The 14,061-nt window shown below is 40.5% G+C and overlaps 2 protein-coding genes across 5 annotated transcripts; one reads left to right on the plus strand and one right to left on the minus strand.

Annotated features, from left to right (window-relative positions):
* Window positions 1–7: 7 nt before the first annotated feature.
* LOC108437316 lies at window positions 8–8,384 on the plus strand. 4 transcript variants are annotated; one of them, XM_017714341.2, is made up of 3 exons: window positions 8–364; window positions 505–591; window positions 2,035–8,384. In XM_017714341.2, exon 3 carries the CDS (start codon window positions 2,121–2,123, stop codon window positions 7,833–7,835), a length of 5,715 nt encoding a protein of 1,904 aa, XP_017569830.2. In that variant the 5' UTR covers window positions 8–364; window positions 505–591; window positions 2,035–2,120; the 3' UTR covers window positions 7,836–8,384. The 4 variants fall into 4 exon arrangements, with proteins under 4 accessions (XP_017569830.2, XP_017569829.2, XP_017569831.2 ...); XM_017714340.2 differs by having other exon boundaries at window positions 508–591; XM_017714342.2 differs by lacking the exon at window positions 505–591.
* A 1,300-nt stretch (window positions 8,385–9,684) lies between these two features.
* On the minus strand, window positions 9,685–13,971 carry LOC108437308 (bone morphogenetic protein 4-like). The gene is made up of 6 exons (XM_017714323.2): window positions 13,753–13,971; window positions 12,633–12,797; window positions 11,785–11,912; window positions 11,080–11,196; window positions 10,279–10,453; window positions 9,685–10,115 (listed from the first exon to the last, which is right to left on the minus strand). The coding sequence occupies exons 1-6, from the start codon at window positions 13,850–13,852 to the stop codon at window positions 9,685–9,687; spliced, it is 1,116 nt and encodes a 371-aa protein (XP_017569812.1). The 5' UTR covers window positions 13,853–13,971.
* Window positions 13,972–14,061: the final 90 nt, after the last annotated feature.

Genomic DNA, 14,061 nt, shown 5'->3' on the forward strand with positions numbered 1-14,061 from the left:
GTAATCAGATTCCATTTGCCTCTCATTCTGCACTTAAAGTTGTGTGACACTTGTTGGGATGATGCAAGGGGCTATATTTGACTCGCCTGTTTGCAAGAGACAAATGAGTCACTTGCCCAGCCACCTACACAAAAACAGCCCCGGTGTCCAACAGGGAAAACAGGCAACCGGCTCTGGCTCTGAGCGAATAGCTGTTGTCGTCTCTTTTGGGGGCCGTGTGGTAATACGCAGACAGTAATAGCGCTTATGCGCCCAAAAACCAAAATAGCAGATGACCGTTTCCATTTCATCTGCCTGCCACCGGACACCAACTGCGCTTCCCAGCCCCTGCCCATGCTACTACTGTGTTTGTGCTTCTGTTCCGGTAGGCTGTGTTTTTGTCCGCTCTCTTTTGTACCTTTCACTTGCGCATGGATTTTTACCTTAACTTTTAATCTGCCACATTCATATGAAGAGATCTTCTGTAGTTTATTGGTCAGTGATAACTCAAAACAGTGTCTCCAGCAGGGGGCTTCTAGGAGAGGAACTGTGAGGATTTCACCATCAATGGATTTGTTGCAGAATGGAATATGGAGATCCAAGTTGTAAAAGGTAAATCAGACATACTTATCTTTATCATATAATGAACACCTGATTGAACACATTTAGCAGTTGTCAGTGCCTATGTTTATACTTTCTTCTAGCAACATAGCACTTTGATTTGAGCCCTTCAATTAGGCACTAGATAAGAACTATATTTAGTCTTGAACTGGATTTATTGAAAATGGGACAAAAATGGGATTAAACCTAGTCTTGGACAACACTTTCCTTTGATTGGAGAATCTCTATTCACAATGGTGTGTAGTCCAGGACTAGGCTTAATCTCTGCCCATGGTCTGTAAGTACATGACTCCAAAAACTCTATAAATATGGTCAAACTAAATATGGTATGACTAAATATAGTTTTAAAACCAAACCAAACCAAAATGACATGCAGTCCAAGAGTTTACATTCTGTGACAATTCCATAATGAATGGACTACCAGAATTTGACCTAGAATCAAATATTTTTCCATTATCTTCCATTAGACTTAAGTAATTTTTCCTTCTCTTATAAAGTCTTGAAAGGTCTTTGAGAAATATTTATATATATTCCAAGATATTTTTCAAAGGCTTTTATTGAGGGTTTGCAGGACTTGTCACCATACTGTAGTTCTTAGTTACATGCAAATAACAGATGGAGGGAAATCATCCAGACAGCAAGTTGATATGAAATTATGAGCACTGGAAAAAATGGTGGTGTCCAAATCATCTTGGCTACTTGCTTATGGCTCATGGTTCATAAATTTCTCTAGGGGTTTGTCCTTGGTCAGCACTGGGGTACTGTCAAGTTATCTAACAAACAAAATACCATCTCAAAGCCAGGCCCTGCACATTGGAGAGCTATATATTTTTTCTTGGGAAGTTGTGATTAAGTTACAGGATGAATATGGGTTAATAAGTTATAAAGAAAGTTTGGTTTTAGTAGGCCATAAACTCAGTAGCCATGGAAAAATCTGTTTGGGTTTGTCATGTATCTCTTATTTTATATCTCGTTTAACCCAACATGGTTAGATATTCAGAGAAGATTTATTTCATTTGTGGGCAGTTTTCAGAGGCAGTGGTGCACACAACATAAAAAATTATTCACATATGTTCAAACACTGACATCCAGCGTCAAGAAGTGATGCTATTTCAGATCACAGGACTGAAGAATGGGATTTTTGCCTCTACACCGTGTGAACCTTGAGCTATTTTGGTTAAGCCCAGGGGTTGAAATTGTTTGTGCTTATCTTCATCCTTGTAGTCATGACTGGTGCACATGGCTTGTGTGTTGAGAAAAGCAGAAAGGCATCCACCCTCCTCTAAAAATAGCTTATTTTTGGCATGCCGTATTTCTCTGCACTGTACTTATCCATGACAGCTAACCACATACCTTAAAAGAAGGTTAGAAGTTCTGAAAAGAAAGCTTACTTAAGCAAGTTACTTAAATATATCTCTATGTCTTTTTTTGTAGGAGAATCATGGTAGTGGTAAATGTTTGGTCATGGCAACCTGAGATGTTCCCAGCATTAGCCTGAAGAACAGGACTATATATTCATCATGAACTGTCTAGAAAAACGACATTTGAGCCATAAAGCAAACATGCAGAGCCTTGGCTACCTGGATAGCTTTATGGATGAAACGGATCGAGAGGTCATGAACCTCACAGACCGTGCCTTCAAGAGCCTATGCATCGGTGATGAGGCCATCTACAATGACAGTGAGTTCTCACCATCACCAGTGAGCTGTCACAAGCCGCTAGCTGAAGAAATGCCAAAAAAGACTCAAGAGAACTCTTCTTTGGCTGTCAAGAAGCACGGAGCTCACCCTCTCAATGGTCTTAGTAAAAGTACATCACTATTCGCAGCATTCATGGCTAAGAAAAACGGAAACACCACCAAGACAATAAATGGGGACTCGTGGGACAAATCAGCACTGCTTAGCATTCAAAGAGAACTCTCAGACTTTTCTTCAGATTTTCAGATTTCCCAGGTCGAGAATCATCTATACCCATCAGAGCAGAGCAACAAATCTAGCAAGGACACAACTACTCAATCAGGGAAATCAACCAAAGGCAAACACAACAAATCCAGTAAGCTAAAAAAATTGAATTCCAAAAACTTCTTCCTGCACAGCGAATTCAGCCCATTCCAGTCCTGGAGGGACCTAAATAAGTTTCCTTTTGGATTGGAGAACATGGAAATTTTCCAAAGCGATAGCCCACCTGAATGGTATGATTCCCCACTTTACAAAAAACTAACCCTGTCACACAGATCACATGTTCCACAGTCAAACAAGGAGGAGACGTGCCAGAACACTTCACTTCCAGCCATTCAAGATAAACCTGAACCCGACATATCACAACAACCAGCACAGACTTTGACAACAGTGACTTTGAAAGCAGAAATCCAAACTAAGACTCAGCCTCAAGTTTTGCTGCCATCTTCTGGATCTGAGCAGAGGTGTCAGTCTGAAGGGGACCATTGTGCCCCCTGGAGGAAGAACCGTAACAGGGCAAAAAGTGCAGTCCCTATTGGTCAGGCCCTTATGAGCTCATTTGCTTGTAAAGCTGGAGAAGAAGGTGTACTACCAAATAAGAAGGCAGTCAGGACAATGGAAGAACAAGCCTCCTTAAGTTCAACTCCGTTTAGCATTTTACACCTGCTAACTCCGGTCATACCCTCCAGGCAGGGGACAGGAAGCTCAGAGGTCCTTCAAAGTGTTTTCTCACCATCTACCCTTGATTTACCACCACTTCCTGAAACAGAGATGCGCCCCTCACCTGAGATCAAACGGGAAGGCTACAAATCCATGGCATCAAGTCTGCTGTTCAATCTCAAGGACAACAGAAAACGGGTCAAGGCGATGTACAGTCCTCCGAGGTTCAAAGGCTTAGATTCAGCAGACCAAAGCAAACTGTCTCCTCTGATTGAACAGATCATCACCAAAAGTGCTCAGGAGGTTCCAGAGATTCCTGAAGCTGAAATCCCATCACCTGTTCACCAGAAAGTCCATGCATCACCAGTGTGTCTTCTTCCAGAGAGTGCAGACCAACCAAACTCTCAGGGTGGACATATAAATGGGGGTTTGCCGGATGACTTCTTGGCACTAAGTCTGCTGCAAGCTGGAAACAGAGACTCTCCTATTAAACCGCTGAAGTCCAACAAGGGCCGTGCAGTTAACAAACCCACTTACCCATCTTTAAATCTGTACCGGAAAGCTAGTTCTGACATTAAAACCATGGGTGTCCTTGATTTTCATCCTCCCACAGATAAAAACACTAAGGAAGGACAGGGCATAGATACAAGTCAAAAGGATGGTAAAGAACTGCCAAGAAAGCCTAGCATGATTCCACCAGCAACACATCAGAACAACACTGACAATACAAGTGAAGGCACCCATATAAACTATGCCAAGACTAAAATAACTGCAGGAGAATTGCAGACTGAGAATGCGGAAAAGGAAAAATATCCCCTTGCAGTTGTAAGAAAGCACAATGCAAGATTGGATGCACTGACACATTCAGGTAGCAGAAATCAGGACATGGGAGAAATGAAAAAGGTAGAACAAAAACCTGTCAAAGATCAGGAATGTTCTAGAAAGGATCCAAAACACAAGCATTCGTTTTCAGCCAGACAGAACAACTACATAAAAAACCAGAGATATATGAGCACAGATGACAAGGGGGAAGATGGTTATGGTGAAGAGGGGGTAGCATCTGCAGTGGCAAAGGTAAATAATGGTGATGCACTTGTAAGGAAGTCAGGAAGTTCAAATGTGAGGGCAGATAGGAAAAGTAAAAAGAATGTAGGTGTGCATAAAGGTAAAGAATTAGTAGATGGAAAACCAGATGGCTTAGGTGAAAGTACTAAAAAGGATGTTTTCAGCATAAAAGACTATACAAATGTTGTGGCTACTTACCGTGAACAAAGAATGGCCAAAAATGACACTCAGTCTATGAAGGGAAACACATCAGCGAAAAGAGCTCTGTTTGCCGCAAAGGAACAAATGCTCACCAAGACAGCTGCAGCTCTGAAGAAGGAGAGCATGGAAATGGATAAGTATGAGCTAGCAAAGGCTGCACTGGAGGAAGTGATTGCTGAGCGTGAACATAGAAAAAAGCAAAGTCAAAACATTTTGCCCACCAGTGAAGGTGATCTTGAGGAGCAAGAAGCTTTAATCATGCAGGAAGACTACAAGCAGGTGAATATGTCATCAGCAAGTCAGAAGGACACAGTAGAAGATGTTACAGGAGACAGGAGAGGAGGTCATAAGGGCATTTCTGATTTTAAACATATAAGCCAAATTGTTCAAACAATGTCAGAAATTGATACCAAACATGATGAAAGTCATGTGGTTGAGGTAAATTTAGCCAGGCCCTGTAAGCAGGAAGATGCTGCCGAGTACCGCCAGCATGCAGCTGGACCGATAAAATATTCTGAGAGAGACAGATTTGGCAGATATAGACGACAAAGTGAGACTGATAATATCAAGCCACTGGAGAAGGTAACTGAACATAATAAAAAAGAGCCTGAGCCTAAAAACATAAGCCTTGACAAAGAGAGTACAAGAGTTTCTAATACCAACAGTAACACTAGGCAAGGTGAGGAGTCATACGTTCAGAAAAAGAGCACTTTGTCCAGACCAGAGATTCCTCCTAGAAGAGGGAGAGCAAACTCGCAAAGTGAGGAAAGTTTAGTATTTGAAACAGCAGGAAAGGAAGCTGAAAAATCTGTTAAAAATGAAGAATCAGTAAGCAGTGAGGACAAGGAGGTGAAAGCAAATTTACCAAAGGATAGAGGACCCATAAAAGGGCATGTGTCAGCCCTTAAGGAAAGATTTGATGTAGAAAGAGGAGTGCAAAGCATAAATATTCAGAATAGTTTGACTCAAGCAGAGGGTCCCAAGGATGACCCTGAAATGGATAAAATGAAACAAAAGGTTTCGGATGTTTTGGAGAGTGCTCCTGTATTTGAAAATACATCAACAAGGCATAATCTTAAAGGAGCAGGGACACGTTTAGAAAAGGAACCTGACAAAAATTCAAAACTACCAGTGAGGACAGACAGAAATACAGACAGAAAGTTTGATTATGTTCAAGATTTTGAAAATATTGAATGTGACATAATGGAGAAAAAGGATGTGAATAAAAAGGAAAGTGGGCTTGCTTTGGAGGTTTTGCAGGAACCACATGCCAATCGAAACCAATCCAAAGATCACAGTACAAGCTCTGTCAAAGAGCTTTCAAGTGGCCCTATTGGAAAGTCAAATGCAGAAAAGATAAAACCTGAAAGTGAATCTCAAAAAGAAGTCTCCACAGAGACATCAAAAACTTCAGGATCAGTACAAAATGATGCTAGTATGTTGGACAGCATCATAGTTTATGATATTCTTAACCAACCTGAATCACTGGTAGATGTTACAGATTTAGACCAACTTTCAAATTCTTCAAAGGGATCCTCCTTTTCACACAAAGCAGAAGAGTTCCAATCTCAGCAGAAAGATACTTCGACAAGACAAGCAAGCAAATGTGAAGAGAACCTGGGGCAAACGAGTGAACCATGTATTTCTGACAGAGTGGCTTCACCCCCAAGGGATGTGGCAAAAGGAGGGTGGGTGCGCTCTTTAATAGAATCAGCTAGAAATCTATCACCAGCATGCCAATCCAATCCATCTTCTCCGACAATGGGGAAGCCTGCTTTATTTAAAGTAAAAGACAACAAATTTAGTGCATCCCCTGTTACCAAAACTGTAAGACCTGTGCTGCACAAAACTGTATCTGAAATCTGCCAACCATGGTCTCCAAGGGGAAGCTTAAGTGGGTCTGAAAAGGGTGAGGATGTCTTCAAGGACTGTATAGAAGTGCAAAGTCCAACTGTACTTTCTCCAACTCCACCTTTGACACCTGCCAGAAGCTCCCAGCCCAACCAGTTGTCAATGCTTCAAATACTCCCTCCTACCTTTCAAATCACCACAGACAGGAAGGAGATGGATAGTCTAACAGTGCCTGACGAGGATGAGAAGCGATCTGCTATGAGCTCTGTTTCCGAAGGGATGGAGAGTTGTGGAACAAGCACAGGAGATACCGTGGAAGAGACTATATCCAGCACCGCACCTGCAGAAGACACAGAGGGTTCTAAGGCACCAAGTGAGAGATCAGAATCCGTCTGCAGTGGCACTGATAATCAATCTCAGAGCAAGCCTCCAGCTGTCCCTCCAAAAACAGAGAAAGCCTTGCGTCGTGCCATGAAGCTGACCACAAGGAGGATCCAGAAAGCAGAGTCCAAAAGCAAACCAGAGCACAAAGGCCGGAGCAGTGAGAAAAGTACTAATCACAAACCTGAGAGGAGACATCACAGCAGTGACAGCAGATCAGACCACAGGGCGCACAGCATTGACCAAAGCCCTGGGGAAAACAGCAATGACAAAATTCTGTCAAAGACTCACAGAAGCGAAAGGCATGCCAGACAAGAGAACCACAGTAAGGAGAAAGATAGTAGTAGGAGACAACATGGCAATCAAATTAAGAATGTACAAGATGCAAAAAACCACATCAGTGAAGAGCAAACTGACGTGGAATCCAAACACAAAGGTCAGCTTGATGTCCAAAGGAATGTAGATGCAGAATTTGAAAGACCGGGTCGTACTGGTGTCAAATTTCTGTCTCATAAGCTGGATCGTCGGGCTCAAAGTTTGGATAGATTCCTGAGTGATAAACCTGAAATTAGCACTGTCTCCAGAATGAATGATGCATCTTCAAAGAATGTTCGCGCTTCAAAGAGAGCACCTTTGCGTCAAAACAGCCTTGAACATGCGTATCCTTCTACCAACATTGTAGCACAGTCTTTCCCAATGACCCAACGGAAGCTTTTGCAGGATCCGGATTCAGGACAGTATTTTGTTGTGGACATGCCAGTGCAAGTCAAGACAAAGACCTTCTTCGATCCAGAGACAGGAAGTTACGTCCAGCTGCCAGTTCAGTCTCCTGAAGGCTCAGTACCGAAGGCACAGTCCATGGAAGTTGTGAATGCACCCTCGCTTGTGCTATATCATGGATTTGTTCCAATGTCTGTCTCATCCTTACCAGCACAGAAATCCACAGTCAAATTAGGCTCCATTGTTACCCCTAACAACTCAGAGGCTTTTGAATCCAGTGAAACTGAAAGGCATGAGGACGTTTATCAGAAACACAAAGCAGTTGGGCGGCCCTACCTTGAGCCTGCACATGTATCACAGAAGCACTTAGCAGAAGATGGAATTGATGGTGTTAGTTGAAAACAGATGAAGAAAAAGACATTATAGACCAATGAATGGTCTTGAAGTTGGTGTGTCTGTATTCAGGCATTTAGACTTTCTTTTCTGATGAACATAGTTTTTAAAAAGTGTTTTCACAAGCTGCGGCATGCCGTTATGAGATGGTGTAAATGTTCACACTTCATGTGTAAGGATCTAATGAACACAAACAAATTTGTAAATGTTTCATTCTCATCAAATTAAGGTGACACTAGTTTCCTCACCGCCTGAGGCACTGACTTTTTTGTAATGATATTGTGAGGCTTAGACTGGGCTACTGTGCAATCATAAGAATGTTTAACAATAGTGCTTTGCCAGTTCATTTTGATACAGGTTGTATTTTAAGTACTTTTGCAGATGACAGGATGCACCAAAGAAATACATGCAAAATAGTTGCTTTGTATGTCTTAAACGGCATATTATAGTGGCCATAAATGCTGTTTTTTGGAGTGTATTTTGGAATGAATGATAAAGGAGTTGTTGGCTTCATACAATGTAAACCATTCCAATAAAAACCTCTCAATGAATATAGACAAAGTGTTAAGCGGTGCCAAAACTGTGTTGATCCCACTTAGATCTACAATGCACTGTGTATTTTTTCCGCAAGCCATTTTGTTTAGTATATAATTATTAATTTCTGAGGAACTTTGAACATTGACTAACTGCACTCAGTGTATAAGTACATATCGCTGTGGTTGGAAGAAAACCTTGTATCTCCACTTTTGACATTTTTCAGTTTTTGACATAATTTGAAAATTTGAATAATTTGAAAATAAAACCTGTTTCCCTTTACATTGTGTGTAAATTCCACAATGAATGGATCAAAAGAAACATCCCAAAATGACTTTGAGAAAACTCTGGTTCCATTGACTTACATTAAAAGTAAAGTATGTTTTTTCCTTCTCCTGTAAAGTTACCATTTAGGAGATACAAGGTTTTCTTCCAACAACAGCAATATGCACAATACACACCCTGGGAACTACTAGTGAACTCTTCTCTTATGCAGTGGTGAACCATGAGTGTTGGAGATAGGCCTTCAGTTCTGACCATAAATATCAAAAACCCACTGGTGCACATGCACATATTTTGTCCCCTCTAAATTAAATATGGATGTTTGAAGTTTGTAAAAAAAACATTCCATATGTTTTATTTATAGCTTGTAGTAGACAGTTAACAGATTCATGTGTTTCTCATGAAATTAGACCCTCATTGTAAATTAAAACGTGGTTGGTTCCACTATTAGTTCCTAACATTCACCAAACGTTCTTAAGAAGTACGTTTCTTCTTAAAACTCACTTACATAGTTTTCACTAAGATTCTGATATTCACCAATGTTTTCTTATGTGGGGTTTGTTCTTAGGTAAGAACAGAAACTACACACACTCAAGAGCACAAAGTTTAGAACAGTTCTGTGATATTGGTGAATGAGGCCCAGTGTTGTTAGTTAATCTAACCTGTAAGGCCTTCTGTCCAGCTCCTGGCCTCCTAACCAATGAGAGAGCTCACTTGTATCTACCTCGATGCCAGAGAGACAACATTCTTAACTGAATAGTTTTCTATATGGCATTTCAAGAGCTTAACCCTGACCAAAGATTAATAGTGAAATAATAGTACTACTGCAATACTTTAAGAGCTTACATAAACAACTGATTTTATTAAATAAAAATGAACCAAAAATTGCCAAATATAATTATTGTCACATAGTCTTTCCAGTGATCACACTCGGAATGCTTTCTGTTGCGATAAATGTCCTTTATTCGAAAATCAATCAATGTGAACAGACAGTTTGGATACAGTGTGGGCAAAAAAATTATATTTTACAGGTGACAGTTCAGTGGCAGCCACAGTTACCTGCCACCATGTCATCGTACTGTTTGAGCACAACATTTTCTTCATCGTCGAAGTACAACAGGCTTATTGGGTGAAGTATGTCAGGCACACAGCATGGTTGCTCAATCTTATTTGACAGTTTTAATGCATCCACTATGGACTGGACGATGGCGTGGTTAGTCGCTCGCAAAGTCCCACCCAGAGGAAATGGGCAGGATCCCACACAGTGGTAGGCGTTGTAGCCTTTAGGTGATATTATCCAACCAGACCAGCCAATTCTAGCAAAATCCACATAGAGAGGTGCTCTCTGGCATGTTACAAACTGCTCGTGGTCAGGTGAAAATCGGGCTGTGCTCCTACGTATACGCCCTGCTGTCTGCTGAGAGAGTTTGGATTCTAAGACCAAGTCCAAGGGTGAAGCACTTTTCTGACCTGAGTGTTAATAGACATATAAAGTTCTATAAGATCCATGCAATTAAAACACCAAACAAGCTTTTTTTCTGTGGACAGCACTGCATAAAAACAGCAGCACAATCAATAATGCATACTAACTTATAACGGCTATGTTGACAAACATCACAAACAGGTATAAGACCTTTAGCTGAGCCTCTGCGACCATCGTCCGAGTAGATAACCAGATAGGCATCGTTTTCTTCTGACTTTGTTAGTCCTCCTGTTGATACAGTTGTCTCAAACCACTGCCCCGACGGCAAAGTTGAAACAACCAGAATGCCGTTATTGGTGCTGCTGTTGAGAATCCATTTGGTTGCCTGTTATAAATTTGGCACAATAACAAATAAAAAAATCATTATTTTTGTCAACTTTGTTTTGTGTTTACAGTTTTATGATTCATATATATGCACATAAATGATGAACATCTCCTCATCCTTGTAGTCCCAGCGTGTAATGTCTTGTCAGGGTCTGAAAAACTGAATGTTTTAAAACAGAACAGTAGAATAAAAGCCTGGAGGCGAGGCGGGGTGTGTGGAATCAGTAAAGCTTAGAACATATCATTTCAGTGGATTATGGTTCAGATGTGTTCCCTGACTAAAGGTACTGAGATGGAGACTTGAGGGTTCCACCCCAGTGACAGGAGGGGAACTGACCCAGAGACAGTCTAGAACCTTTATTTCTAGAGTGTGTAGAATCATTTTCAAAATGTAGAACCATATACAATCTGAAGAACCATTTCACCATGCAAAAAACATTTAAGCATGCAGCTGGTTCTTTGAGTGTTCATGGTTTGTATATAGAACCATTGTCTTCACTTAATAACCCTTGAAGAACTGTCTATATTTAAAGAGTGATTGCTATAGGATTCATACATTTGAAGGTTAGTGTAAATTTAAGGGTTTGGGTGAGCAAAAATAAGCTATGATGTCTCTCAGCAGCTCACTGTGTTTGTGATGTTGAACACCTCCCATCCTGTGGTGTTCATAGGCAACAACCTTGATGTTATCAGGTTTCCTCGCCATGGTTTCACTCGGCCATCCAGCATCTCATACAAATCAGCCTGCAGTTCAGGAAACAGTGACAAATAATCAGAAAAGCTGTTGTACTGTACTGTCTGTAAACAGGCAAGTCACTCCTAAGGCATCTGGACTTCACCACTGCCCTCAATTTAAGTTGACTTTTAACATTAATCACAGAATGTCACTTCCACCTGCTTTGGAGGAGATCTCATGTTCTTCAAAAATGTTGATGGAAGGTTGATGAAAGTATGTCTGACCAAAACAAAACCAAAAGCAAACTTGGTTTTCATCTGTATAGAAGTGCTGTTGTGTTTTTCACAGCAGGGTGCCCCCCCCCCCCCTCCCTTTTCACCCTCATTACTTGCCAGAAGCTCAACACAGGTGAAATAGCCTGTAGGGCCTGTAGAAGGAGGCTAACTCCAATAAGCAGTGCGGAAAATTGACATAATTTTGATTTGACCTGATTACATTTTTTTCACAGTGTAATAAAATTGTGTTGTTCTAAATTAAAAAGGTAAATTTACTCATTCACACTCAAACTATTTGTTCACTGCAAGCAAAACACCGATGTACATAATCTGAACAGTGTAAAGAATAAAAAATGCATGGCAGAATGTATTAAAGGTTACTTTATAAAAATGATGTCCCATCCAAAACGGTTGAGTACGCCGAAACCAGCGCAGCTCTGCTTTGATGACCTTTTCACCTCGGCTAAAGGACGTTAGGTTAAAGAAGTGAAATGCCCCGTTAGAATGCGCTGCAGAAAGAAAGAACCATTAGATCTTTTTAATCAGTCTGTTCATAATGAAATGTTCACACAATCCACATTTAAGCCTTTTGCTGCCATAGGAAGTCTAAATAGAGAGCTAATAGCTGGTTTTGCAGTGTGTTTGTGCTGTATTTCTGGGTTTGTGTGATGTTAGAGCTGGTTTCTCTCACTCTGGCTAGTGATGGCAGGTTCTTCTGAGTATTCTGATGTGAATCGTGTCGCTATTTTTAACCATTTGTTTATAATATGAAAGCTAAAAGCAGAGATGTAGTATAATGATAGCGAGGGGGTTGTGGGTGATTTTGGAGCTGGACTGCTGGCTGATGGACAGTCAGAGGGGATGAAATCACTCTGGATGGTGGGTCAGAGTCTGATGAGTGAATCATGTCGCTGTTTTACCCCTTTGTTGAATGATGGAGGCTAAAATCAGAGCAATAATATCAGGATTTTTGGTAATTTTCCGAGTTTAATTACTCGCTGATGCTGACACTACCTAGTGTGGGCTGGGTCTGATGAATGCTCAGATATATGGATTATGTCTATAGCTTAAACCGTTCTGAAATTATGACGGCCATAATTCAACTATGCATTTTGTTTCTAGGGTTAATTCCATTTATATACATATGATATGTGCATACTGTGCTTATAAGAGGAAATTAAGAATAATTGCTTATATTTTGGGCCAGCACTCGTGCTGCTTTCACATACCTGCATAACTCCTTACCACGTTTCCATCCAGCTTGTTTTGCTCCTGTATGGTTCCACCCGAGTCCACCATGGCTGCATACAGCTCCTTCATGAACTGAGGCACCTTACTGCGCTGCAGCTCCTTCAGACGGAGAAGCTCATTCCAGCTGAGCTTCTTAGATGCTTCTGAAACCACAAACCAGACTCGAGTAGTACTAGAGAGAGGCACCAAATAAAGCCCACAGAGCTGCAGGGGAACGTCTTAGTCTATCCAGCACATCAGCTCAGGAGCTATATAGATTTCATGTGCCAGAATGTAACAGCTGCACCAATTAAGATGAATTTGAGTATGAACCAAGTGAACAAGAAGCTGTGTTGGAAGTTTGAATGGCTCTGTTCTTCTCTTTGGAACCTTTAGTGTAAAAAAAAAATTAAAGCTCCAAATATATATATATATATATATATATATATATATATATATATATATATATATATATATATATATATCAATGTTCATTGTATATATGTATAAAAGTTAATTTAATATATAAATGGGACTATATATTGATATATATGGAAGGAACTTGAACTGGCATGTTCATTTCATATATATCAAAGTTATATAAATTAAACATGTCCTGTTCGGCTTGCCATATTATATATATATAATTCCTTCAAAGTTTTTATTTAGGTTGAATAAAGCTAATTTACTTGTTACCACATGAAGCAATGTTTTAGATTGATCTCATGAGCCACTTTTCACAGTGTAATTTGTTAAATTCAACAAATAAACAAACAGCATTTGTACATTTCAATTAGCAGAGCTTCTCTCTAGAGAACGTGTTAGCATATTTTCACCTATCCCTGTAAAAAGTGGCTCATCAGATCTACCTAAAAAATGACTTCATGTGGTAACAAGTAAGTTAACTAGTTTTACTCCACCTAAAAAAACACTAAATGAATGATTCTTTCAGCAAGTGGAATATTTTGAGTTGAATAAAACTAGTTTAATTGATTGTTACCGCATGCAGTCATTTGTAGGGAAATCTGATGAGCCACTTTTTACAGTGAAGAAAATCAACAAAATATGAAACTTGACCAAACATTCCTTACAATTACACTTAGTACAGCTCTGACCCACCTCTGTCGGTAAACATGTGTGCCTCCACCTCTCCTGAAGCAGCATTGTGGAAAAATCTTAAGGCAAAAACGGCCAAAATAGATATGGTCAGCAGTGTCATTGCTGGCCGCAGAGATGCTGAAGGTAGTGACCATGAGCTCAGAGCTTTCACTGATGCTGTGTGAGATGGTGTGATGCTCGTTTGCTGTGGTGGGCAGCATTTAAAACACCTATAAATTTGTCTTCTTTATTGCACACGGGTTTGTGTGCTCACTGTGCACTGACTGACAAAGGCAGCTTCAGACTCTGAACTCTCACTGTGTATTTTTA

The sequence above is a fragment of the Pygocentrus nattereri genome, chromosome 13 (assembly GCF_015220715.1).
Source record: "Pygocentrus nattereri isolate fPygNat1 chromosome 13, fPygNat1.pri, whole genome shotgun sequence".
NCBI lineage: Eukaryota > Metazoa > Chordata > Actinopteri > Characiformes > Serrasalmidae > Pygocentrus > Pygocentrus nattereri.